Source organism: Malaclemys terrapin, chromosome 3, assembly GCF_027887155.1.
Source record: "Malaclemys terrapin pileata isolate rMalTer1 chromosome 3, rMalTer1.hap1, whole genome shotgun sequence".
Lineage (NCBI taxonomy): Eukaryota > Metazoa > Chordata > Testudines > Emydidae > Malaclemys > Malaclemys terrapin.
Genome location: NC_071507.1, coordinates 90912856 through 90937345, shown reverse-complemented (window position 1 = coordinate 90937345; position 24490 = coordinate 90912856). Strand labels below are relative to the sequence as shown.

The 24490-nt window shown below is 43.4% G+C and overlaps 1 protein-coding gene across 3 annotated transcripts in view; it reads left to right on the top strand.

The window, feature by feature from the left end:
- The window catches only part of TULP4 (TUB like protein 4), a 258811-nt gene that overhangs the window by 163544 nt on the left and 70777 nt on the right, over nucleotides 1–24490 (top strand). For all 3 annotated transcript variants that reach the window (XM_054022342.1, XM_054022343.1, XM_054022344.1), the window contains exons 3-4: nucleotides 8045–8173; nucleotides 9082–9243. In XM_054022342.1, the coding sequence (XP_053878317.1) occupies nucleotides 8045–8173; nucleotides 9082–9243 (291 nt within the window). The remainder of the gene's footprint in view (nucleotides 1–8044; nucleotides 8174–9081; nucleotides 9244–24490) is intronic.

Sequence of the window (24490 nt, the reverse complement as noted above, 5' to 3'; positions counted from 1 at the left end):
GCAAGATTCCAAGGGGGAATATTCTAACAGTGGGAGCTCTCCTGCCTTTCTCTCCTCTCCTCACAAAGGGGGAAGGATGGTCAAGGTTCGGGATAGTCAGTCGAGAGATTTGGATTTTGTTCCGGCTCTGCCACAGAATTACTATATGACCTTGGGCAAGCCACTTAGGCCAATATTTTCAAGAGAGGCCTCTGATTTCAGGAGGCTCTGTTTTTCGGTGCAAAAGCTGAGCTATCTTGGGCTAGACTTTCAGAACCGTTGATAGTTCACACCTTCACTAGAAGTCATTGGGGCTGTTGATGCTCAACATTGGTGAAAATCTGGCCCAAGGTATCCCAAGTTCAGCACCCAAACTCAGAAGCTGCTTTTGAAAAATGTGGTCTTAACCTTCGTTGCCTCAGTATCGCAATGTGTAAAATGAAGGTGATAGTACTTCAGACCTTCCAGGTGTGTTGTGATGCTAAATCATTTACTTTTCATCAATGTGTATGAGATCCTTGGGTGGAACATTCTATACATGCTTTTTATTATTTATTTTATTAGTATTTTATTATATTAAACTGATTAAGCTTGTGGTGTTTTTAAACATTAAAAAAGGCTGACTCAATGGTAATAGTCATTTTGTGAGGATGGGGAAGAGGGTATGTAAGCTGTTTTCCCCCCAATAATAAATACAATAACATAAATACAGTAAATGTGTAACTGGGCAGTAGTACCATGATCTGCTTGCCTTGGCCAGCACAAGTCAGAGTCCAGTAGTCCAGCCCTGGACATTTGGACAGTTGTCCACCTTGCCTTATATAATCACACAGATCTAAGACCTGGATGATGCAGACCAACTTGGATGTATCATTTATCATACCAGACCTAAAAAAGAGCTGCGTGGAATGTGAAAGCTTGTCCCTTTCCCCAACAGAAGTCAGCCCAATAAAATATATTGGCTCACTTCCCTTGTCTACTCTGTATGTATCATCTCGACTCTCCCAGATTTGTTTCCATTTGGTAGGAGGCAAGGATGATTCTGTATCATCTCTCCTAAAGACCTGAATTGCCTGTGATGCCTACAATAAATTGCCAACTGATAATGGCTAGGCAGGTGGCCAGCAGGGATTACTGATGTCGTTGTCTCTTGTTTATTTATATCTTAAAAAAAAATCAAACCTACAAATTATACACATAGCTAGTCTATTTTAGCCCTGGTGTATTTCTATCACTGTCACCCAGTTCTGCCTCCCCTTTCTCCTTCCATTTTTGTTACACCAGTTTATTGCATCTTGTCTTAAGTTAACTTGTCTTAAAATGATCTATATGTGTGGACCCTGCTGCCTGTCCATTGAAATTGATGGGGGCCTGGCTGCATGTATTAAATCGCAGAACTGGTGCCCTTAGACGGTAAGCCCCATGAAGCAGGGGCCATCTCTTTTCTATGAGTTAGTATCACACTAAACACAATTGGCTGGCTCCTCTGGGTGCTGTGGTAAAACTAATGATGATGTTTCAAGACTTGCGTGAGCCTATTGAAAGTGTAGCTGAAATAACTTTGCATGCTTGTGTAGAACTGAAAATATATCTTTCAAGTATATTTCGGTGTTGCCAACCTCAAAGATTCCAGTATCATGGAATGGAATATTTTTGGCTGAAAAATCACAAGATTTAAAAAAAATAATAAAATTTGGTCTCTCTTTATTTCCCTTCTGGTTTTTGAGCCTTTAAGATTCATGTTTTCAAGCTTTTCTCCAAAACCAGGAGAGCTAGAATCTCTCTCTCTCTCTCTCTCTCTCTCTCTCTAAATAAAAACTGAGATTTTCCTGTCTTTGTATGGCTCTAAAGGCTGGAGCTTTAAGGAAAACACGGAATATTGCAAGACTCTTGATAAAATCACGATAATGGACATATATGTCTCAGGAGTGGTCGTCAATTAACTTTTTGCAGGAATACAATTTCTACTCTGGTACTAATCTGAAATACTGCTTCTTAAGGATACTGCACCAAATTAGGTGGTGACTTGCCCCAGTATTCCATGTCAGATATAAATAGGCCAGAGAATGACTGAACAGAGCAGTTTAATTTGCTGCTTTTTAGCATTCAGTGGAAGTGCAAAATTAGTGTAACTTTCCTACTATGTTGTGGGCAGGGTGGTCTGGCTGGAAAAGTCTGAGCTGAGACTTCCCTGCTTAACATTGTTCATAGCTATATCTGGCTAGAAATCACACTCAGGGTAAAGCAAGGAACTGTGTGTGAGGGGTATGGGGTGCAAGGCAGCTCTCTCTGGCTTGGCTAAACAGCACAGCTCCCATCCCCCTCCTCCTGGGTTGGTGTGGTAAGAGCTTCTCCTCCTGTTGCAGTCAAGGTTAATCACTGATCATACACACAGTCAAGAAAACAAAAACAGAGTTCAGGCAAATCAGCTGGGAGCTCTAGGTGCTATCAGAATATAAATAATAATCACGGCTGATATACAGCACTTCTTTTGTTTAATAAATAATAAGGCCCTACTTTGAATTGCAGGATGATCATCACATAATTACGGCTGAGTTGCGGACAAGACGTAGAAAATTGCGGAGAAGTAATAATGCACCTTTATTAATTGCAGAAATTTGGAAAAGATGGAGAAGACCTGTTTGTTTTAGAAAAATTGCTGAAACAGTATAAACACTCAAGTATTATGTTATCCCTGCTAATTTTTTGATAACCAGACATTTTGCTGCAACTATATTAAAGTCATTAATGCGTGGGAGCCCTGCCGTGTATGGGGCTGACAGCCCAAGCCCCAGCCACTATCAGCTCAGCTAAATAGGATTCTACTTTACTAATGGGGGGAAAAGTGTGTGTTGCAAACCTGAAAATGTATGCAAAACTTCAGACAGTGCAAAGTAAGCTAATTAAAATCAAAATTCCAGTGCAAGCCTAATATTGCGGGAATCTGCAATTTCCACAATATTGCAAATTAAGTAGGGCCTTAATAAACAATATATTTACATGTTGGTTTTAAGAAAAGAAAGAAAAGATGGAAGCATATTTTGTCCCTTGCCAGCCAAATTTGGGATCTAGATAAACAAGGAGCTTTCAAAATATTTCTTTACCCGTTTAAAGTCTTGCACTTGAGCTTGGGCTCCACAATGTGTGTTGTTGATTTTTCAAATTAAAAAAATGACATTTAATCCTTGCATAAATGTGCTGAGTTTTAATTTATAATATGGAAGCAAAAGATGTGTCACAAGAATAAGAAAGCCTTAATACTGTATGAAAAATGATTTTCAAAGGCTTTCCTTTTTGCTGATTCTTTTGTGTTCATGTCATCATAATAACAATGCAGTCAGTTCTTGTGGAGAGTTTAGTGCCTTTTGTATTAATTAAATGTAATTCAACAAAATGAAGTTGACATTGAAGACAAAAACTGTGGAACATTTTGAATGCTTTACTTTTCAAACAAATTCATTATCACATATTGTAGAGAAACGTAACAAAAAGGGCCTGATCTGAAACTCGTTGAAGTCCATGGAAAGACTCCAATTGATTTTGTTGGCCTTTGGCTCAAGCACTATTTAGAATATATTAGAGCTTACTAACCCCCTCCCCCCCAAAAATATTAGCTATGAGTAGCTACATGAGGACACAAGGGCCCAGATCCTGAATACCTTTGAGGATCTGGGCCCAGAAATGGGAGTTAGGTGCCTAAATACCTTTGAGGATCTGGGCCCAGAAAGCCCAATGGAGATTATTAACGGTAACACAAGCTTGGAGCCTCTGGGGGTATGTGTACACTGTAATGTAAGCCCAGTGTTTGAACTTAGGCACAAGCCTGGCCCACCTTCCATCTACACACAAGTCTTACTAGCTCAGGGCTTGGACCCGGCATTCCAGGACCCTACTGGGGTGGAGGGTCTGAGCCTGAGTCAAGCCAGGACTTAGGGCTTACATTGCTGTGTAGCTATACCCTGAGAATTTGGGCTGTTAATTAAGCTTATGCATTGTGGTGGGGTGTATTATATAGGCCTTGGTCAGGCTCTTTGCTCAGGGGTGAGTTTCACCTTTAATTTGTTTTCATGCATTTTAGCCGATTCAAAAGTCATCTGAATGGTTTGGGCAATCTTTCTTCCTTTCTTTATCTCTCCTCCAAATACAGTAAGTGACAAAAATGAAATTGGAGATATTTGAGCAGCTGTGGAGTCAGCACCTTTGGTCAGATGTTAAATTTAAATGAAGGAAACATCTTAAACATGATCTTGTGAAATGAGAACATCTGCTCTGTGTTTTTAAAAAGTTGGATTATAAAATGCTGTCACAAAAATGACTTATTTTGGAGTTAGCTACCACCAGACATATGAAGTCATTGCCCTACTTTAATTTGTAATTATAGAAGTGAGTTTATGATTCTAAATGTCAGAGGCTCTTTAGTATTTTGATCATGGCAGCTCACATTAGGCTGAGATTTGGCCAGAAAGTTACTAAATTGGATAGTTTGGGTACACTAGAGGTATGTATATTAGAGTATACGAGGATCTAATTATTCTAATTGTATGAATGTCTGTATCTAAATGAACTCTTGGACAGTGTATCAAATTCAAAGAAAGCACAGATATTCTGTTAGAGGGTCGCTTCCACCCAATCTTCTTCGCTTCCATTTATACCATAATCACGAGAAGGAGAGAGAGAAATCATAAAGTTTCCCTAAGGTTCCATTTGAAAATAGATAAGAGCCAGGGCATTTCAAGTTAAATATTGTCACTGTGCCCTTAGCTCATGTCAGCAGGCCAATTAGTAAGTGTTATCTGTAAAATCATATCCTCATCTCAAATCCTTATAAGAGCCATGCAGAACAAGGTGATCTTAAAATGCAGGAACATCTTAACTCAGGCTTTTATGGAATTAGATAAGAACTATAATGTCGTTAGAGCAGTTAGTTTATCTCCTGTACCTAAGTTCCCCTTGCAGTTTGTCTATCTTGTCTATGAAAAGTCCAGTCACAGTACTATCTAGGCATTAAGGGCCTGATTTTCAGAGGTGTGGAGCACTCATAACTCCATTTAAAATCAGTGGAGCTGCAAATACTTCCCCCACCTCTAAGGATTTGGGGAGAAGGCTGTTAGAGAAGGTATTTTGTTGACTTCCTTCATAATACTGTTGAGCATTATTGGTGCATTCCACTACATTAGTGGTTCTCAGCCAGGGATCTGGAGCCCCCTGCGGGGCTGTGAGCAGGTTTCAGGTGGTCCGCCAAAATAAACCAGAGAGGGGCCGGCGTTAGACTCGCTGGGGCCCAGGACAGAAAGCCCAAGCCCCACCACCCGGGGCTGAATCTGAAACCCGAGCAATTTAGCTTCACGGGGCCCTCTGGGGTATGGGGCCCTGGACAGTTGCCATGCTTGCTATCCCCTAACACTGGCCCTGGCTTTTAATCTACTGGGTATGCAGAAAAACAGTTGTTGTGATATAGGTGAGCTGTGGAATTTTTATAGCGTGTTGGGGGAGGGGAGGAAGCTCAGAAAGAAAAAGGTTGAGAACCCCTGCCCTACATGATTGCTGCATTTCACCCCAATGTGAATGAAGTGATTGCTCTGTATATGTTTAATTTATATAATAAGGCATGTTATACACATATTACATATAATACCAATATTGGCATGGGGCTATGGTATTATGGTCCTTCTCTGCTAGAGCAGCTCAGGGATGGGGCAGCAGAGCTGTTTCGACTGCAACTCCAGCCCAGAGTGGAGGATGGTTCACAGCAGCCTAGAGCAATGTGCTGCTTACTGCTCTTCTAAAGAAAAGCCGTCTGTGTGCCTGACAGCATTGGATGAGCTATCCAGGTCAGGGCTGGACACCCTCTCCAGAGAAGCCACTTGGAGCTGTGGTGTGAGGCTATTACTCTAGCAGGATGTATGGCCTAGTGCTTTTTTCAGAGTGTTTGGAGGGATTCTGCTCTGCTGTTTGAGAGCAAGGAAGAGGTTCACCACACCCACTTTTCCCCGCAACCTTTACTCAAGAGTCCTATATAGTGCACCAGGAGATAATTTCTGTTGGGTTATTTCAGAAGCTACAAGATTGATTCTTCAGGAATGGAAAGCTATGCTGATTGACACCAGCTGGAGATCTGGCCTTTACAGTCCATAAACTGGTACAGGAGTTTGTTTTACCTAGTAAATTTAAGTCCCAATGTTGCAAATTTAACTCCTGATCCTGGCTCTGTACAGAGCCTGATTTCAGTGGGGCTCCTCATGGGTGCAAGGATACTCCTGTGCAGAATCAGCCGCAAAATGGGGCCCTTCAAGAGTACCATCTCATTTTAGTGAACATCCGAATGAATTTGAGGAAACATAGTCCTGTTCTTTGGGAAATGAAGAGTATTTATTTGGATAGATGTGTGCTGTCTAACAATTCAGCAGGCACCCACCCTAGACTCTGACCATTCAACAACTAAATTTACACTCTCATAATTGTCAATTTAATATTTTTGTCTGTAGTTTTCATGTATTGTTATTATATGGTGGTGAGTCTGTATGTATACCTAGTTGGATTATTCTGACATTTTGGAAATTAAACTAAATCAGAAAAAAAAATGTGAAAGATGAGAGCAGAAGGTAAATGTTTTTTAAGGCTAATTTCTGTTTAAGGCACTAAGACGGGTGGGCAAACTATGGCCCGGGGGCCTCATACGGCCCTTCAGATGTTTTAATCTGGCCCTCGAACTCCCGCCGGGGAGCCGGGTCCAGGGTTTGCCTCGCTCCGTGCGTGCTGTGGCTCCACGCGGCTCCTGGAAGCAGTGGCATGTCTCCCCTCCGGTTCCTACACGTAGGGCAGCCAGAGGGCTCCGCACGCTGCCCTCGACTCAAGTGCTACCTCTGCAGCTCCCATGGGCTGGTAAGTGCAGCCCATGGGAGCTGCAGGGGCAGCGGCTGCGGACGGGGCAGCGCGCAGAGCTGCCTGGACGTGCCTCCACGTAGGAGTCGGAGCGGGGACATGCAGCTACTTCCGGGAGCTGCTTGAGGTAAGCACTGCCCGGAGCCTGCACCCCTGACCCCCTCCTATGCCCCGACCCCTTGCATCAGCCCTGATCATCCTCTCACCCGCCGAATCCCTCAGTCCCAGCCTGGAGCACCCTCCTGCACCCCCAACCCCTCATCCCCAGCCCCACCCCAGAGCCTGCACCCCCAGCCGGAGCACTCACCTCCTCCTACACCCCAACCTCCAATTTCGTGAGCATTCATGGCCTGCCATACAATTTCCATACCCAGATGTGGCCCTCGGGCCAAAAAGTTTGCCCACCCCTGCACTAAGATGACATGGTTCATTTCAGGTGCATATTGGGGCTTCTAAAATGGCTTCATTTATTAACTTAACTTCATGCTAATTATAAACGAGAGACCAGTCATGGCAGGTTTTAGCTTGGCTAAGTTCTGTAGGAAGAATCCAAACGTCTCTAATGTGAGAAGGAAGAACCCAAAGCCTCATTCCCTCTGCAATCGGTAGCAGAGAAGAAACATTCAAGTTAAATTATGTTCCTAGTTCTCATGAATTAGGGAGTCTGGAATGTTTTTAAAGGGTTGTTGATGCAGGGGGCTAGATTCAACCTTGGTGAAAGTGGACCTGGCTCCACTGAAGTCAGCAGAATTGAGAATTTGGCCCAGGGAATCTGGTAGCCTTCGAGGTGAGGAGCAGGGGAAAGTGGTTTGAGAGAGGCAGATTGTGTGTACAGGGACTTCAAGGTTTGTTTACTCTTTCTGCAGTGGAACTCTGGATTACCACATACAACATGTTTTTGTTAGTTTCAAAGGTATCTGATGTCTTCCATAAAGGCCTGATAGTTAGGAGAATTCTGAATTGCTTGACAGCCATAATAAAATGAGTCCTGTAATAAAATGAGTCCAGCTGTTCTTGAGAGCTGCATGATATTATGCCGAAAATTACTATTTTGTAGATCTTATTCAGAATTTAAATGTGACATTGTTTATTTTGCAGTATTAGTTAATTGAGTCTCTTGTAAAACACTTGTTAACACTGTATACAGACATGGTAATGCTGCATTCGTTTGGAATCTCTTTAGGTTGTACTGGTGAGATGGAATGAACCATTCCAGAAACTGGCAACCTGCGATGCAGATGGAGGAATTTTTGTTTGGATTCAATATGAAGGCAGATGGTCTGTGGAGCTTGTGAATGATCGCGGGGCACAGGTTGGTATGAACATTTTCTCTTTAGTCAAGAACAGTCAAATCATAAGAGGTTCAAAATGAAAAAGATGAAAATGCAAAGTGCAATCTTCCTTTTAAAAAACATTTCTGTATTGAAATGACTAACCAGGTAGTGTCATAGAAATTCCTGCCACACTGAGCTGCTTGGGTTTTACAAACAGGATGAAATTTGCTACGAGGCAGAAAGCAAGGACAAGATTCACACTCTACTTAAGTCTTCAAAACAAGGCTTAAGTAAGACTTAAGTGGGACTTTAGTGGCCCACTGGTGAATTTCACTCCGAGGGAACATGATAAAGGACTAGTCCTTTTTTATCCCATTGTATCTAGTTAACAATCTCAAAAAGTTTTTTCTTTTAAACTCTTGTTACTGGTTCTCAGTTTATTAATGAGTTTTTCACTGGTGGCACAGTATGAAATTGCTAAACCCTCAATTAATTACCATCAGGAACTCTTCTGATTTCCATTGCCATGTGATAAAAATGCGCTATTCTAAGCAAGTTTTATGACACTGTATATTAATTCCATGTTAAACTTCTCCATAATAAATCATATATAAAATGGGTATAGTAATACTTGCAGGGCTAACTTAACATTTGAAAAGCACTTTGAGATCTTGAGATGAAAGGTAGCATGAAAATGCTAAGTATTAATATTGTTGCTTATTCATTGTTGGGAAACATCCATGAAACCACAAAACTGCTATAATAGAAGAAATTAGCACATTTCACATTTTACCAAAATTTCATACAAATCCATACCACACTTCTAACTGTGTAGCCCTTTGGCTAAACTATCCTCATTTGGTGCTGTACAATGGTGCCTTAATTATAATAACTTGGAAATTATTGCATGATTAATGTCTAATCTCTTATCTATGTATATGTTAAGGTGAGCGACTTTACATGGAGCCATGATGGAACTCAAGCACTCATCTCCTATAGGGATGGATTTGTGCTGGTTGGTTCAGTCAGTGGACAGAGACATTGGTCTTCGGAGATTAACTTGGAAAGTCAGATCACCTGTGGCATATGGACTCCTGATGATCAGCAGGTAATGGCACTTACAGAAGGGAAATTAATACCTATATTCATGTTTTATGAAATAACATATCTAAAAATCAACACAAACAATAGAATGAGCACATTGTAAGAACAGTTTCCCTCAGAACTGAGACTAAGAGCCCATCTAAATATTATGAACATTTTACCTCAAAAGGTCTCATGCACTAGACCCGGGATCGGCAACGTTTGGCACGCGGCTCGCCAGGCCAGTTTATTTACCTGCTGACGTGGCAGGTTCGACCAATCGTGGTGCCCAGTGGCCGCGGTTCACCATCCCAGGCCAATGGGGGCGGCGGGAAGCCGCGGCCAGCACATCCCTTGCCCGCGCCGCTTCTTGCCAGCCCCATTGGCCCGGGACGGCGAACCGCGGCGAGTGGGGGCCGTGATCGGCCAAACCTGCCGCATCAGCAGGTAAATAAACTGGCCCACTAGGGTGCTTACCCTGGCAAGCCGCGTGCCAAACATTGCCGACCCCTGCACTAGACAAAAGCATTGGACAATGTGAATTCTAAATTACTGTGTCATCCGCGGCCATTTCACTCCTGGTATACGGAAACATTTGGGGCCTCATTTCAAAATTAGCCCTGTGCAATTATGCGTGCAAAAAGGGACTGTGCTGTTATGCACCTAATGCGTTTGTGCAATTATCTCAGTGATTCAAGTGAACTGGGATAAGGCATGTGAGTTACTTATCTAACTGGTCATTAGAACTTGCAGTTGTCTAGTTTGCACAAGCAATAAAAGTGACTGTGTCTGTGAATTATGCATTAGTTGTGCATTTGTATTTACATCTTTGAATGAGTAAATGGACCCACCAATTTTTGAAAATAAAGCTGAGAGAGATGAGAGCCTGAAGCAATCAATCTCCTTTAAAAATAAAAATAAAAAGATTTTTTTGAACCACAGAATACACCTTACTGAGCTTTGAAAAAGTCAGATGTAAAATTCTCCATTACTGCTTTCCTAATTCAACATAATATGTTGGTCATGGTGTCAATTATAGTGGGCACTGAGGTAGCCCTTTGGTTTTCATTTGTAGTATATCCAATGGCTCTTTCATTATTCAACTCATGTCCTTACTTGCGTAGTCTCTTCTTCCACAATGTTCATCCACTTTATAATTAATATGTCTGTCATATAGCACTGAGAGAGAGGATGGGGACAGATTACCTTGTGCAAATAGAAGTTGCATTTTATCAGAATTAGATCATTTTATTTATGTGCTTTATAATTCCTTAAAAATTGTCAGATCCAGGCTCTAGGTGCCTGTGACATAAATTTGGAATATAAATCCATGCAAAAAATAACAGTCCATGCGAAGCTCACTAGGGAATTGTTAATGGGATATTATAATAATAATAAAAAAAATACTTTATAAGCAAGCTCTGTGGAAATACAATCATAGAATTATAGGACTGGAATCCCAAAGTACTTTGCAAAATGTAATGAATTAATTATCGCGACACCACCCTAGTGAGGCAGATCATTTCATATTCCCTTTTTGAAGCTGAGGAAACTGAGGAACAGGGATTAAATGATTTGCTTGAGGTTAGTGGAAACAAACTAGCAGCAGATCTACCAGCTCCAAGTCCTATGCTTTATTCCCTGACTAAACTATCCTCTCCATGGGGTCCTTCACCTCTGTTTCATTGGTTAAACTCTGGTCACCCTTGAGTTTTTAACTCAAGTTAATTGATTGCCAGCTAATTCGAATTAGCTATCACATTTGTATGTTCCAGGGTACACATGTTTGTGGAGTGCCAAGACTAGCATGTACAAATATGTTAGCTAATTCAGGTTAGCTAGAAATCAGTTAAGTTGAGTTAAAAATCTTTACTGTAGGCAAATGGTTTTTCTAGTAACCGAAAACTGACACTATATGAGTGCTGTTGTGTAATCTGACGTTTTCCACTCAACCCCCATGTTTGCACATTTAGCTGATGCTGTGCATATTTGTATGCATTATCCAGAGACAGTGTGCAGATGAGGGTAGCTTTCAGTATGCACTTCAACATAATACTCTATCCACATAAAGGGACTGGGATTACATGAGGTCCAAGGGAATAAGACTGTGACCAGGTGATTACTAAGGACATGAACAGACTATGGACTTATGTGATAAGGACTTAGAGGGAATGGACTGTATTTTTGTTACACACACAGACATGTATGTACAGGACTGGATTCTGATCTCACACCAGATTTATTCTTGCGTAACCTCATCGAGTTCAGTAGCGTTATGCCTAATTAATACTCATGTGAGTGAGATGAGAATCAAGCCCACAGTATTCTATTCTACAGTAGCTTCAGGACCTTCTCTGTTATCTAAAGCAGCGCCACTTGGTAATACAGCAAACGGCAAGTAAATGTCAAATTTTGGATGTCCATTTTCCTATTTTCTTGATTTCTTTCACACTTCATAATCATGAAAATTGATAATTCCAGGCATCCCTGGAAATGATACTGTGACCTTTAAAACAGTGCACTGTAAAGGTTAAATTTCCATGGTTGTTTATCTTTTAATTTTTCTGCTTGTCCTCAGTGAAGTTTTAGTGTCGTCCCTCCTTCACTCCCACCCCACCTCCTCTGCTTCCTTTCTTTTCTATGCTAGAACTGCAAAATGTTTTTTTACGTTTTTAACAGAGAAAGGAGGAAATCTGAATATTTGTTTGACACCAAAAGAAATGTGTTAGTTCCATGCTGTAGCTGACATATATAAACTCAGGGGTTCCATTTAATTTGTTGGGAGAGGAAATCTTCCCCAATACTCTTGCAGATGGGAAGGTTCTACATTTTGAAGTATTATATGTTTGCCTGGTTCCCCTCCTAGTTTGCGCTTTAATCTCTTTTCTTCCCTCTCCTACTCTCATACATGTCCTCCTCTCTTCCTCCAGTTCAGTCACACACTTTTCTCCCCCAGTCAGTTCATCACCAGCAGTCAATGATGACTTGTCCTATCCCTCACCCCTTACCATTTTTTCCTCATTGGAAAGGATAAAGATACTCTCTCCCCTCTCTGCCTGAAGCAGCCACACAGAGCAGCTCCTGCTAGTGCTATTGTCTTATCCATCTATTTTAGGGCTAGTCTACGCTAGAAAATTAGATCAGCCCAGCTATGTCACCCAGGGGACATGAAAAATCCGCATCCCTGAGTGACTAAGGCTATATCTACACTAGCACTTTTGTCGTTAAAACTTTTGTTGGTCAGGAGTGTGAAAAAAACACACACCCTGATCGATATAAGTTTCACGAACAGACGCACCGGTGTGGGCAACACTCGGGAGATGCTCTCCTGCCGACATACAGCAGCTACACGGGAGACCTTATAGCGGTGCAGCTATGCCACTATAAGATTTCTACTGTAGACATTGCCATAGTTAAGCCAACCAAAGTCCCCATGTAGACAGCGGTAGGTTGACGGAAGAATTCTCCCATCGACCTAGCTACCACCTCTCGGGGAGGTGGATTACCTCTGACGATGCAGAATCCCTGCCTTTGGCATAAGTCGTGTCTACACTGAAACAGCACTGCTGTAGCGCTTCAAGTGTAGACAAGCCCATGGGCTTTGATACAGCCAACAGTTGCTGTAGTATCTGAGTGCCTTCTGCATAAAATCAATAGCAATAGCGAAGTCCCTGGTGGACTTCATGGAGTCTCTTGCACTTCTTCCTTTTTGCGGTTGAAACACTGCCTGGGGCAAGGTTTTTGTTTGCTTGGCCTTTTTTTTTTTTTTTTTTTTTGTATTTTTATTAAGGTGGCAGGGGTTGGAAATAGAAGAGAATGTTCATATTGTGTGTCACAGTAGAATAGTTTTCTCAAAAGTTTTGCAACATTTCCTAAACACAGTCAGACTGGATGTGTCTGATCTCCTCGGGAAGACTGTTCCATAGCCTGATTCCCTCAGCCAAGAATGCTTTATCCCAGCTCTCAGGCATTCCGTCTGGGACTTTGCGATCTGCATCATCCCAAAAGAGCACAGCTGTTGCAGTGGGTCACAGATTTAAATTTGTTCTTTGATGTATCTGGGGCTTGATCCATAAATTGCTTTCAAAATGATGACCAAAACCTTAAACTGGCATTGGAAGTTGACTAGGAGCCAATGAAAGGACTTGAGCATGGGCCTGATGGACTCATGGTGGCTTGACTTACAGAGAAAGTTGGCAGCTACATTCTTCACAAGCTGGAACCCATGCAGCTTCAGATACAGTGAGTGACAGTAATCCAACCTGGAGATGACAAATGCTTGGATCACTGCAGCCTGGTCTTCATCCAGGAGGAAACAATGAACTTCCTTAGCAAGCTGGAGGTGAAAGAGGGCATTTTTGGAAACTGATGATACCTGGTCATCCACCTTTAACAAAAAGTCAAAAAGGACCCTGAGGTTTCACACCACTTTGATGAATGAGAGCTATATGCCTTCACTGGAAGGCGGAGAGAGCATCTTGGCCAGTTTCCAACCAGTATCATTTCAGTTGTACTTGGGTTCAGCTTGAGCCAGCTGGTCTTCATCCAATAACTAATTTCCTGTAGGATTTCTAACATTATAGTAACAGTGGTGATTGCATCAATTGAGAATGAGATATATAGCTGAGAGTCGACAGCCTGGGCAACTAAGCCTCTACCATGTCTCTGTCGCCCAGTGGTCTCATGTTGCTATTGAAGAGAAGTAAGGATAATGTGGATCTCTGTAGGCCTTTGGAGAGGAGGAGCTGTTACTTGTGTCTATCGCCATGAGGTGGTCACTTTTTAGTGTCACGAGAGCCATCTCTGTGCAATGCCCAGATCTGAATCCTTATTGTGAGGCATCCAGGAGGTTGGCTGATGCCACATATTGTTGAAGCATGGTGGTTACTACTTTCTCAATTATTTTGCCTAGGAACAGGAGTTTGGAGACGGGATGATAGTGGAGAGAGCTTCAGGTTCAGGCTTCCTAAAGATTGGAGGAACTATTGCATTTTTCAAGGTGTTTGATAGATGTGCTTCTCTGAAGGAGGCACTGACTATTTCCATTAGTAGTGGGCATAGTTGTTCTTCACTGGCTTTTGCCAGCCATGAGTAACATAGATTGGTTTTATATGTTGTAGCCCTAATATTTTTCAGGCATCTTAAACTTTGTGATGTGTGAGGAGGCCAAACTCAGTCGGGGCTGGTGGGGTCAATAATACGATCTGGTCAGGGGTATGTTAGCTCCATGTGTATTCAGTTGATCCTGTCAATGAAGTATGCTGACAGTTTTTTTGCAATATTCGATGCTTGGATCTGATGTCTGGGCTATGCAATCTGGGTCAGTTACCTGTTACACTATGCAAAATAGCTCTTCTGTGTTGACTGTGGAGGAATAGGAGGCTCATTTTGCTTCCTTTTCTCCAGTGGCTAAGTTCTGTAAAAGTTGTTTGTGCTGCTGGTGGAATGATTCAGAATGTGTTTTGCGCAACTGGCAATCTAACTTTCTGTGTGTGGTTTCAGAGTAGCAGCCGTGTTAGTCTGTATCCACAAAAAGAACAGGAGTACTTGTGGCACCTTAGAGACTAACAAATTTATTAGAGCATAAGCTTTCGTGGACTACATCTGAAGAAGTGGGCTGTAGTCCACGAAAGCTTATGCTCTAATAAATTTGTTAGCCTCTAAGGTGCCACAAGTACTCCTGTTCTTTCTGTGTGTGCACTTCATCCGCTGTAGTACATCTGTGAACCATGGTGATCTTCCCACTTGGTGTGGGGGAGAGGATGGTTTGGGGCCAATGCATTGATGATAGTGGATATCAGGTGACTGTACTAACTCATTGGAAACTTGGTCTTGTAATTGGATGGCTTGTTCTCCTTGCTCAAGTTGAAAACCTTGTGAGTTCAGGAGTCTTTGAGGGGCAGACCAGCTTTGTTTGCTCACTGTCCTAGTTAGAAGGCAGTTTGACCCCACTCCACTTGGAATCATTCATTTGTAGGAGCAGGCCCCATGCTTGTAACCTCTGAAATCTATGGGAGTTAGGCACCTACATAGCTTTGAGGATCTGGGCGTTAGACTCCAACAGCCAGGGCACAGGAATCTAGAGGTAAGTTGTAAACCCCGATTTCTTGCATATACCACAGTAATGCAAAACTGCTGCTTCCGGAATTAGTTACCAGTAAGAAATGGGATCTGTTCCTCTAATTTTCTAAAGAGAATGATATTTGACCGGTTGTCGCTTCAAGTGGGACATAATTATACGGCTTTTTTCATCTCCAAAGTGCTTCACAAACATTAATCAACACTCAGTAGCAGGGCTTTTCAGTTCAATGAACAATCATGGGGCTCACATAATTTTTCAGCCTGTCCCCATTTATTCTCCAAACCCTCCTTTGGAGCATCTGACCTCATGGGCCGGAACCCTTATTACTGGACATTGCGCATACTATTGCATAGAGCCCCATCAACTGCATGGGACTACTCATGATAGTAAGCACTACATACTCAGTAGTAAGACTCTGCAGGGTTGGGCCCTTTGTCTGGAGAGTAGCGCATAGGTGCTGGAACTGGGGGTGCTGCCACACACCCTGGCTTGAAGTGGTTTCCATCATATACAGGGTTTACAGTTTGATTCAATGGCTGTCAGCATCCCCTCTATAAAAATTGTTCCAGCACTCCTGAAGCAGCGTGACCTGCTACAGTTTACTTCAGTTCTCACTGACTGAATCATTCAGGGGTATGACCTCATGGCTTCTTGGAAATGGCTGCTTTCCTGCTTCGTCAGGGTCCTGTGAAGTCCCTTTTTGGTAGGAGGGAGAATCTGGAAGGATAATGCAGGAATGAAAATGTAATTTGAAATGATGGACAGTATAAAGTCCTAGCCTCTGTCCTGAGACCAAGGGTGTTGGAGCCTTCCCCAAAGTGGGGGGGCCGCCCCCCCTTTCCCCAAGGGCCTGCCTCCTTCCCTCCTGTTCCCCTGGAGGCCTTGTCCCAGGCCAAACCAGAAGCCGGAGCGGGGCCAGGGATACCCCCTCCCCTCCCCGTGGTGAAAGCAGCCCCCTGTCCATGTCCCCACCCCCAGAACCCCTGCCCAGGGCAGGTACCCAGGCTCCCCAAAGCTGCCCACAAGACTCTCTCCGACCTGGCTCTGGCTGTGGGGGCCTCAGAGTCTCAGCCTGGCCATGATGAGAGCCACGCGGGCAGCTGTGGGGAGCTGTGGTAGACCCTCCACTTGCCCTGGGAAGGGGGCCTGCCAAGAGCAGCCCCCGTCCTGTATCTCTGCCCCCAGGCCTCCCCGGCCAGGGCAGGTGGAAGGTACGCAGCTCCCCACCCTTCTCAGAAAAACTCTTTGGGCATCAGTCCTTGTTAGAGTATCATTAAAATGCGCCCACAAAAAAGGAATTATTTTAATAGTTGGTGATAAGAAATCTTTTATCTTGTTACCTGGAAGGATGCATTTGTAGACTGGATTTTAAAATCATGTTTGTGATGGTTTTTGGCCATGTATAGAAGTTTATCTCGAGATACTAGAGCTGGGAGAAGGCTTTGATGTATCTAATAATGACAAGGAGGTGCTGTATTGCCAGAGAGTTGGACGAGAACTGCACATGAGGCTCAATTCTTTCACTTATGACTGTTTGATACTGGTGTAACTCCATTGACTTCACTGGGGTTACTACTGAGCTCTGCTGGTGCATGTGAGAGAAGAATCAGACCCACTGTCTTCAACACAGTAAAGTCGTGTTGAAAATGAATGAATTTGTTTTAATTCCTGGAAATGCCATATTCAGTTCTTGCTGTTAATATTCCAAGAGGTACTATTTACCTACATTTACTCCCTGCATTACCAGTGGAGTAAATTATTAGACTTCTTTTTTTACAGTCATAAGAGCCACTGTCTAGTTTCTCCTTTCCTACTATTAGTTTTTCATTATGGAGATTCAAGGGCTTATTAATACTCTGTTTGACCTGGGGGAGTGGTTGATGTGAAACATCACAATGTACTTTCTTCAGTTTGATATGAAAATAAATATATAGGCAATTAGCTAATTTAGATTCCACTCCTGCAAATATTACCAGGCATATTGCTTACTACCACGAGTAATTCCATAGGCAGCAGTAAGGATGTATAGGATTGGGTTCTTGGTTAGGCCTCAATTAGCCATTTATATCTGTATCACTATTGTTACTAGTGGTGCAGAAAATAAGCACAGCATTTGGAACATTGGTAGTTTGCAGTGCAAGGCCGTGTCGGACGTTTAAGGGGGAGAGGTTCATTATTGTCCCCAGACAATATTGTCATTATTGCCTTCTCTATTTGCATAGCAACACTGGCTGCTGCAGCGTCATATTTTGTTTCATCCAGCAAACAGAGGCAAACTTCAAATTCTAAATCATATCTTGAATTTCCTGATGGAATCTGGAAACATGGGGCTCCCAACAATCCCTTCCCTCCTTCCACCCCCCAAGCCCCCCCCCCCATTTCATACTTCCTGAAACCATACCCCAAAAGCCTCCAGGTTCACTCCCAGGCTCCTTCCCTCTCCCTCAGCTCCTCCATTACCCCGACTCCCTCCAGCCTTTGCACTGCTTCTGAGGGGTAAAGGAAATACATTTCTGTATTGTAGTTTAAATGAATTTTTCAAAGTATTAATATGCCTAATAGGGAATCTATTTGTCAAAGAAACATTTCCTGTTTCTTTTTTTTTTTTTGCCTGTATTGTTATAGACATACTTGTTGATAGGTAATTTGAAATAAATTACCAAAATAATTGAAGCTGGCATGATTATATTGTTACTTTGATAAATAAAATATGCAGAATTTTAAAATATTGTGCGCAGAATTTTTACTCTTTTGGCACAGAATCCCCCCAGGAGTAAAATTGCAAGATTTGCACCCTAGAAATCTATGTTCAGGTCCTCCTAACTGAGTACAGACTTAAAACCTGCAGAACCAACATCTCTTACTAGCTGAAGGTTTCCTACTTGTTCCACAGTCCTTCAAATATCTGAGGTTGAACTATAATAATAAAATGTGCTGAGTACCTCCTGGGAAACTCTCTGACAGCCTTGCAACCTTGATTTATGAGTTCCCAATTAATAGTTTAAAGATAAGGAATAGAAGCAAACTGAACTCTTTAAGGTTTGAGCCTGCGGGGCAGTTACAGATAATTTTATTTAGTGGAGGACTGTGAATGACATGAGTGATAGAATTAAAGACTATTTAAAATGAAATAATTGGTTAAAGCAAAGAAGCCTTACTGTCTAACCATACACTGCATTTATACTCACATTTCAAGGTGAAATGGTGAGTCCAGGGATGTTGTGTCCCTGGATGAGAAGAATGAGTATATATCCTTTCTCTAACAGTACCTCCATGGTGGATGAGCATTCGCTAATCTAAAATTAGTGCACTATCTTTTTTTATAACCACTTATAATAACACTACTTAACTAATTAACTTCCCCTTTACTATATCTTTATTTACACTGTCATGTTTAATCTTCCATACCCCCAAATCCAAATATCTTCTACTTCTTTACTGGCTGTTAATATCAAACACCATTCGAATTCTCATTTGCATCAGTTTAAATTCTGCAGTTACCAATATTCCAAAACATCCCAAAATTCCCCTATAACTCCTGCTAAAGCCAGTTAAAACAAAACCTTATTTACTACATGACCCAAGGTTATGCCTTATGTCATTTCTATTAATACCTCTTATTGATTCATGCTAAAAACAGATTTAGCTAATATGAAGACTAAGTTTTGGGCCTAAAGGCCTGCTCCCTACTTGCATTTCCCCCAGCACATTTTCAATTACCATAAGCAAACTTTGCCCTATAGGCTACACCGGGGGTGGGCAAACTATGGCCCAGGGGCCTCATCCGGCCTTTCAGATGGCCCTCAAGCTCCGGCAGGGATCAGGGTCCAGGGCTTGCCCCGCTCTGGCACTCCAGCTGGGGAGCAGGGTCGGGGCTTGCCCCGCTCTGTGTGTGCTGTGGCTCCGCGCAGCTCCTGGAAGCAGCGGCACGCCCCCCTCCAGCTCCTACACATAGGGGCAGCCAGAGGGCTCTGCACGCTGCCCCCGCCTCAAGCACCGCCTCCGCAGCTCCCATGAGCCAGGAACTGTGGCCATTGGGAGCTGCAGGGATGGCGGCTGCGGATGGGACAGTGTAGGAGCCGGAGGGGGGACATGCAGTTGCTTCCGGGAGCTGCTTGAGGTATGCACCACCCAGAGCCTGACCTTTTCCCATGCCCCAGCCCCCTGTCCCAGCCCTGATCCACCTCCCACCCTCCAAACCCCTTGGTCCCAGCCTGGAGCACCTTCCTGCACCCCCAACCCCTCATCCCCAGCCCCACCCAGAGCCAGCACCCCCAGCCGGAACCCTCACCCCCTCCCACACCCCAACCCCCAATTTTGTGAGTATTCATGGCTCACCATACAATTTCCATACCCAGATGTGGCCCTCGGGCCAAAAAGTTTGCCCACCCCTGGGCTACACCCTCAGCACCCATTGAGTTTAATGGGAGTTGAAGACACCCAGCACTTCACAGAATTGGGCCAACAGCTACCAACTCACTAACAAGAAGCACACTCAAGTCATAACTGTGCAGTAGGATCATGAGTCGGATCCTCAAAAAATCATGAGATTTTTAAAAACATCATCAAATCAGGTTTTTTACTTTGCCTGTTTACTTTTTAACTCCTCTCTACTGTTCTGGCTATGTATGATAATTTCAGATTGAAAAGTCTCTCCCTGGCTGCTCAGCTGGAGACTCCAGTTAGTTACCCTCTCATCTCTATGATAGGGGACCTCACCTGCCATCCATTTCCTATAACCTTCTTGATTCCCTCCCCCCATCTCCTGGCTTGCTGCCCCCAGGTTTCTCCCCTTCCCTGGACTCACCAACATTACCTCACTGACTCCCCGTTCCCCTGACATGCTCCCCTCCCCCCGGGCTCCTTCTTTACCCAGATCCCAAGTAGAGGGAAAGATCTAAAGTAGGGGAGGCCCTGGACCCAACAGCAGCTTTTCCCTGGCTCCTCCCCTTCCCCTCTGCTGTAGGCTATACATGAAGGCAGGTCTCCGTGGCAGGGCAGGTCTGTGTCCTTAGCCCCAAGACTGCTGCACAGAGCTCTGTCACATGACCAGCCCTGGAAACCACAGGGCTGGAGGAGCTTCTTGTGTCATCATGACAGCTCCTCCTGCAGGCGTCAAACTCCTTTGTCGCTACCTTCAGAGCTGGGCACACAGCCAGCAGCTGCCACTCTCCGGCTGCCCAGGCCGGGCTGTACAGGGAGGAGTTTCTGAGCCCGGGGGCTTCCTTGGACATACACCCTGTGACCACCATGTCTGCGGAAAGGGGAGACCTAAAGGCTGGTCCACTGGCTCTGCAGGGGCGAGCCCTGCTGCCTACGCCTCCCCGCCAGGCTGGGTAGCTCTGTGTAGCATCGCCCTCACTCATTTCCGCTCCGGCAGCCCTGCCAGCTTGCAGCTCTCAGACGGCACCTGGCGCCCTGGGTGGTCGTCCGCGTGGCCTACCCCTAAGGCTGGCCCTGCCAGTAGGAAAAAATCTTAAGATTTGGCAGGTCTGTTGCGAGATCATGAATGATGCTTAATTGTACTTGGAAATCGTGTCTGTCGCGATAGATTTGCAAGAGTTGGCATGTCTGCCTATGGGATCAGCCTGCCAAGAAGAGCGACCTCAGTCCCTCTCTCAGTTCCCTGAAATACCTTGGTATGCCCCTAGTTTTGTGGAGAGGAATCTGACAGACAAATTTGTCCCTGGTCATGGTGTAAACTGCCATGGTTTCTCCCACTGTGCTTGTCTTGGATCTCCGTGCCTTCAAATATAGCACGCAGATTGCATTTGCTTCTTCCTCATCAGGGAAGGAGCTCTTTTGAACTTCATCTGAAATAAGGACAAGTAGCTTTGACATAGCTGAAAAAATCTAGCTTAGAAATAATGGCGTTCTAAGTGTTCGGAAATTATGCACCACACATGGTCCATTATGCCATTTCCCCCTAGTTCTTCTTTTACACACTGTACTGAAATGTGGTGCTCCAGACTTACGGATAGTGTTTCCATTTATCATATCACTACTTATTAGTCAGGTGCTGTAGCAGCAGCATGATTCAGGTACTTGTTACTACTGTAGTGCTTGCATTTATCAAGTTTAAATATGTACATGTATCTAACTCTGTGAAAAAATCTTGAAGATGGGACTCTAATGAGCTGACAGAATGATGAAAGGCAGCTATGTACATGTGGCAGTGGCAGTGATGGGCAAATTTGCCCTAATTATGTTAGATGTGGGGGGTGGGAGGAAGGACATAAAAAATTGCAGGATGTAAGAACTGAAAGTATAAGCAATGCATTTGGTCTTTCTTTATTAAAGTATCCCCCACCTCCTTGTATGGTTCTTTATAGGCTTATATAAGCAGCTTTTAAAAATGCCAAGAAATAGCTACGTTTTTGTCTCTTTGCACATGCAAATATATTTTTCCCCATCAAAATTTTGAATGCATCTCCCCTCCCAATGTGCTTATCGTACATATTTAGGATGATTAGAAATGCTAACACTTGTAGTGAAGACATTGTAACCTTTAAGAAAGCACAGCAAGACATTTCCATTGATAGATACAGTGCACAAATCACTGGGGGGAAATGGCTGCAAAATTTTCATGGCATATAGGAAGTGTTATTAATTAACTAGGCAATTTATTCAATCCACAAGGAATGCAGTGGTTAAATTACATATAAAAGGGACCATGTGCTTTGTGCTGCATAACGGAGCAAAAAACTGGTAGCAGTACAATCAAAAAAGCAAATAGACAACAGGAAAAGTACACGTCACTTGGCTTTCAAGACAGGTTCTTTTATTTAGAAAAACAATCAGATAAACCCCTGCACAACTTAAATATCTTAATATTTTGGACTATTTTAGAAGCATTTTAAGCTTTTATGGCAGGCTTGTCATTAAAATTAATGACCTTAGGTTGTTCGTGCTATGAGTTTTATGAATGTTTAATATCCTAATGCAGTCCTTTCTAGACAAAACATGTGGGATTTTATATATACTCAGAATGTTTAAAGGCTTTTGGTGAGACTTTGCTATTCTTTATATATATATTTATAAATGTTGGAAACAAGTAATATGTATTTGTTCTTTGCTTAGTAACTTGACTGTTAAAACACCAAATAACGTCAGACCTTTATGAAAGGAAGTGATGCTAGTTTAGTGAATGTTGTTTGGCTTCCCTCTCTTCTTTTTACTGGATTATTTTAAGATGCATTATGCACTTATTCCAGAAATAATAGGTTTCTCAGTGCTTTCTTGGGTCCTCTAAACAGTGTTTAGTATTTGTTCCCTGGTCTTTCCCTTGCCTTTTTTTGTATCAAGTGGATGCTGTTGCACCATTTTCTGAGCACACCGCTTTCGAGGATAAGGATGATAGAAGGTGGGAGAGCTCAGAGCACAATGCTGCTTTGCAGCCAAGCACTGACAGTTAATTCTGTGTTGTGTGCAACGAGCAGCCCCTGAGCTAGCACTGGCTGCTACAGAGGTCACAGAAAGTCACGGAATCCGTGACCTCTGTGACAGACTCGCAGCCTTAATCACTGGAAGGTGGAGACAATATCTCAGCTAGCTGTTCAAAGTATTTCTCTGTTCTGACTAGTATCACTTCCGTCTTGCCTGGGTCCCATCTTAAGGCAGCTGATGTTCACCCAAGAGCTTATTTCTTGTCAGCATTCTGACATTTTAGTAGTGGCGGTGGTTGCATCAGTTGAGAAGGAATGATTCCTTCCCTGCTTTCTCCTTGCACCCAGGGAGGTAGTCACCCCATCTCCTTGCTGACTCAGCTCCACTTGCCCCAACCTTTTCTGCACACTCCCTGCCCACTTGCTCAGTTTGGAGAGAGGTGCAATGACTGTTTACCCCTCCAGATCTCCAGACTCCAGATCTGGGGAGCCTGTATAGTGGGCAGGAGTTAAGGCACTTACTGCCTCTTACATCTTGCATGGACATCTAAGCTGGGCCATGATCTGACCCTGTGTAATAATAACGACCTATGAATTCTGAATTAATAGAACCAAAACAGTGTAGATTTTATCTGTTAAGTCTTTTCTCCATTGCAGTTTCGCTAGTTCAAAGTGTCACCCTTGTTGCTAGGGCCATCTTTTGGGATGGCGTTTCTAGCCTGCCTTTTCTGTCTTCATACCAACAATTCCTTGGCATTCTCTCTGAGGGAAGTAGAGTAGGTTTATGGTGCTTTCAGGAAATTGCTAACAGGGCCAGTTCTAGGATTTTTGCCGCCCCAGGCAAAAACAATTTCCCCCCCGCCGCCCCGTTTTTTTCTTACCCCACCCCCGGCCCCGCCTCAACTCCGCCCCTTCCCCAAATCCCCAGCCCTGCCTCCTCCCACCAGGCTCTCAAACCTAGGAGGGAGGGTGGGAGGGAGCGGGAGAAGCGGCAGCGGCGCGCGAATCAGCTGTTTCGCGCGCCGCAGCCGCTCGGGATCTCCCCCTCCCTTCCAGGTTTGAGAGCCTGGGAGGGAGGGGGAGCAGTGGCGCGCAAATCAGCTGTTTGCAGCAGCAGCGGGGGTGAGCTAGGGCGGCCGGGGCACATTTTTAGGGGCGGCATTCTGGCGCCGCCCCGAGCACCAGCTTGTTTTGCTGGTGCCTAGAGCCGGCCCTGATTGCTAAGGAAGACTTGGTTTGGAGACAGTACAGGAGGCTGCCAAGTGTGCGTGAGAATGCTGCTGAGTGTCAGCTAGCTTCCACTGCCTGATTGGGTGGTTTTTGGTAGAATTAATGGGACTTGCACATCAAACAATTAGCAGAAAAAATGACCCTGTATTTTACACTACTACTATCCTGATGTATGTGAAGAAAATACCTTCCTATGACCATATGTGCATTTCCTAACAACTAGGACTGGCAAATGATTAAAAAAAAAATCATGTGATTAATCACACTGTTAAACAATAATAGAATACCGTTTATTTAAATATTTTTGGATGATTTCTACATTTTCAAATATATTGATTTCAATTACAACACAGAATACAAAGTGTACAGTGCTCACTTTATATTTGCTTTTGATTACAAGTATTTGCACTGTAAAAAAAAAATAGTATTTTTAATTCACCTAATACAAGTACTGCAGTGCAATCTCTTTATCATGAAAGTTGAACTTACAAATGTAGAATTATGTACAAAAAAACTCCATTCAAAAATAAAACAATGTAAAATTTTAGAGCCTGCAAGTCCGCTCTGTCCTCCTA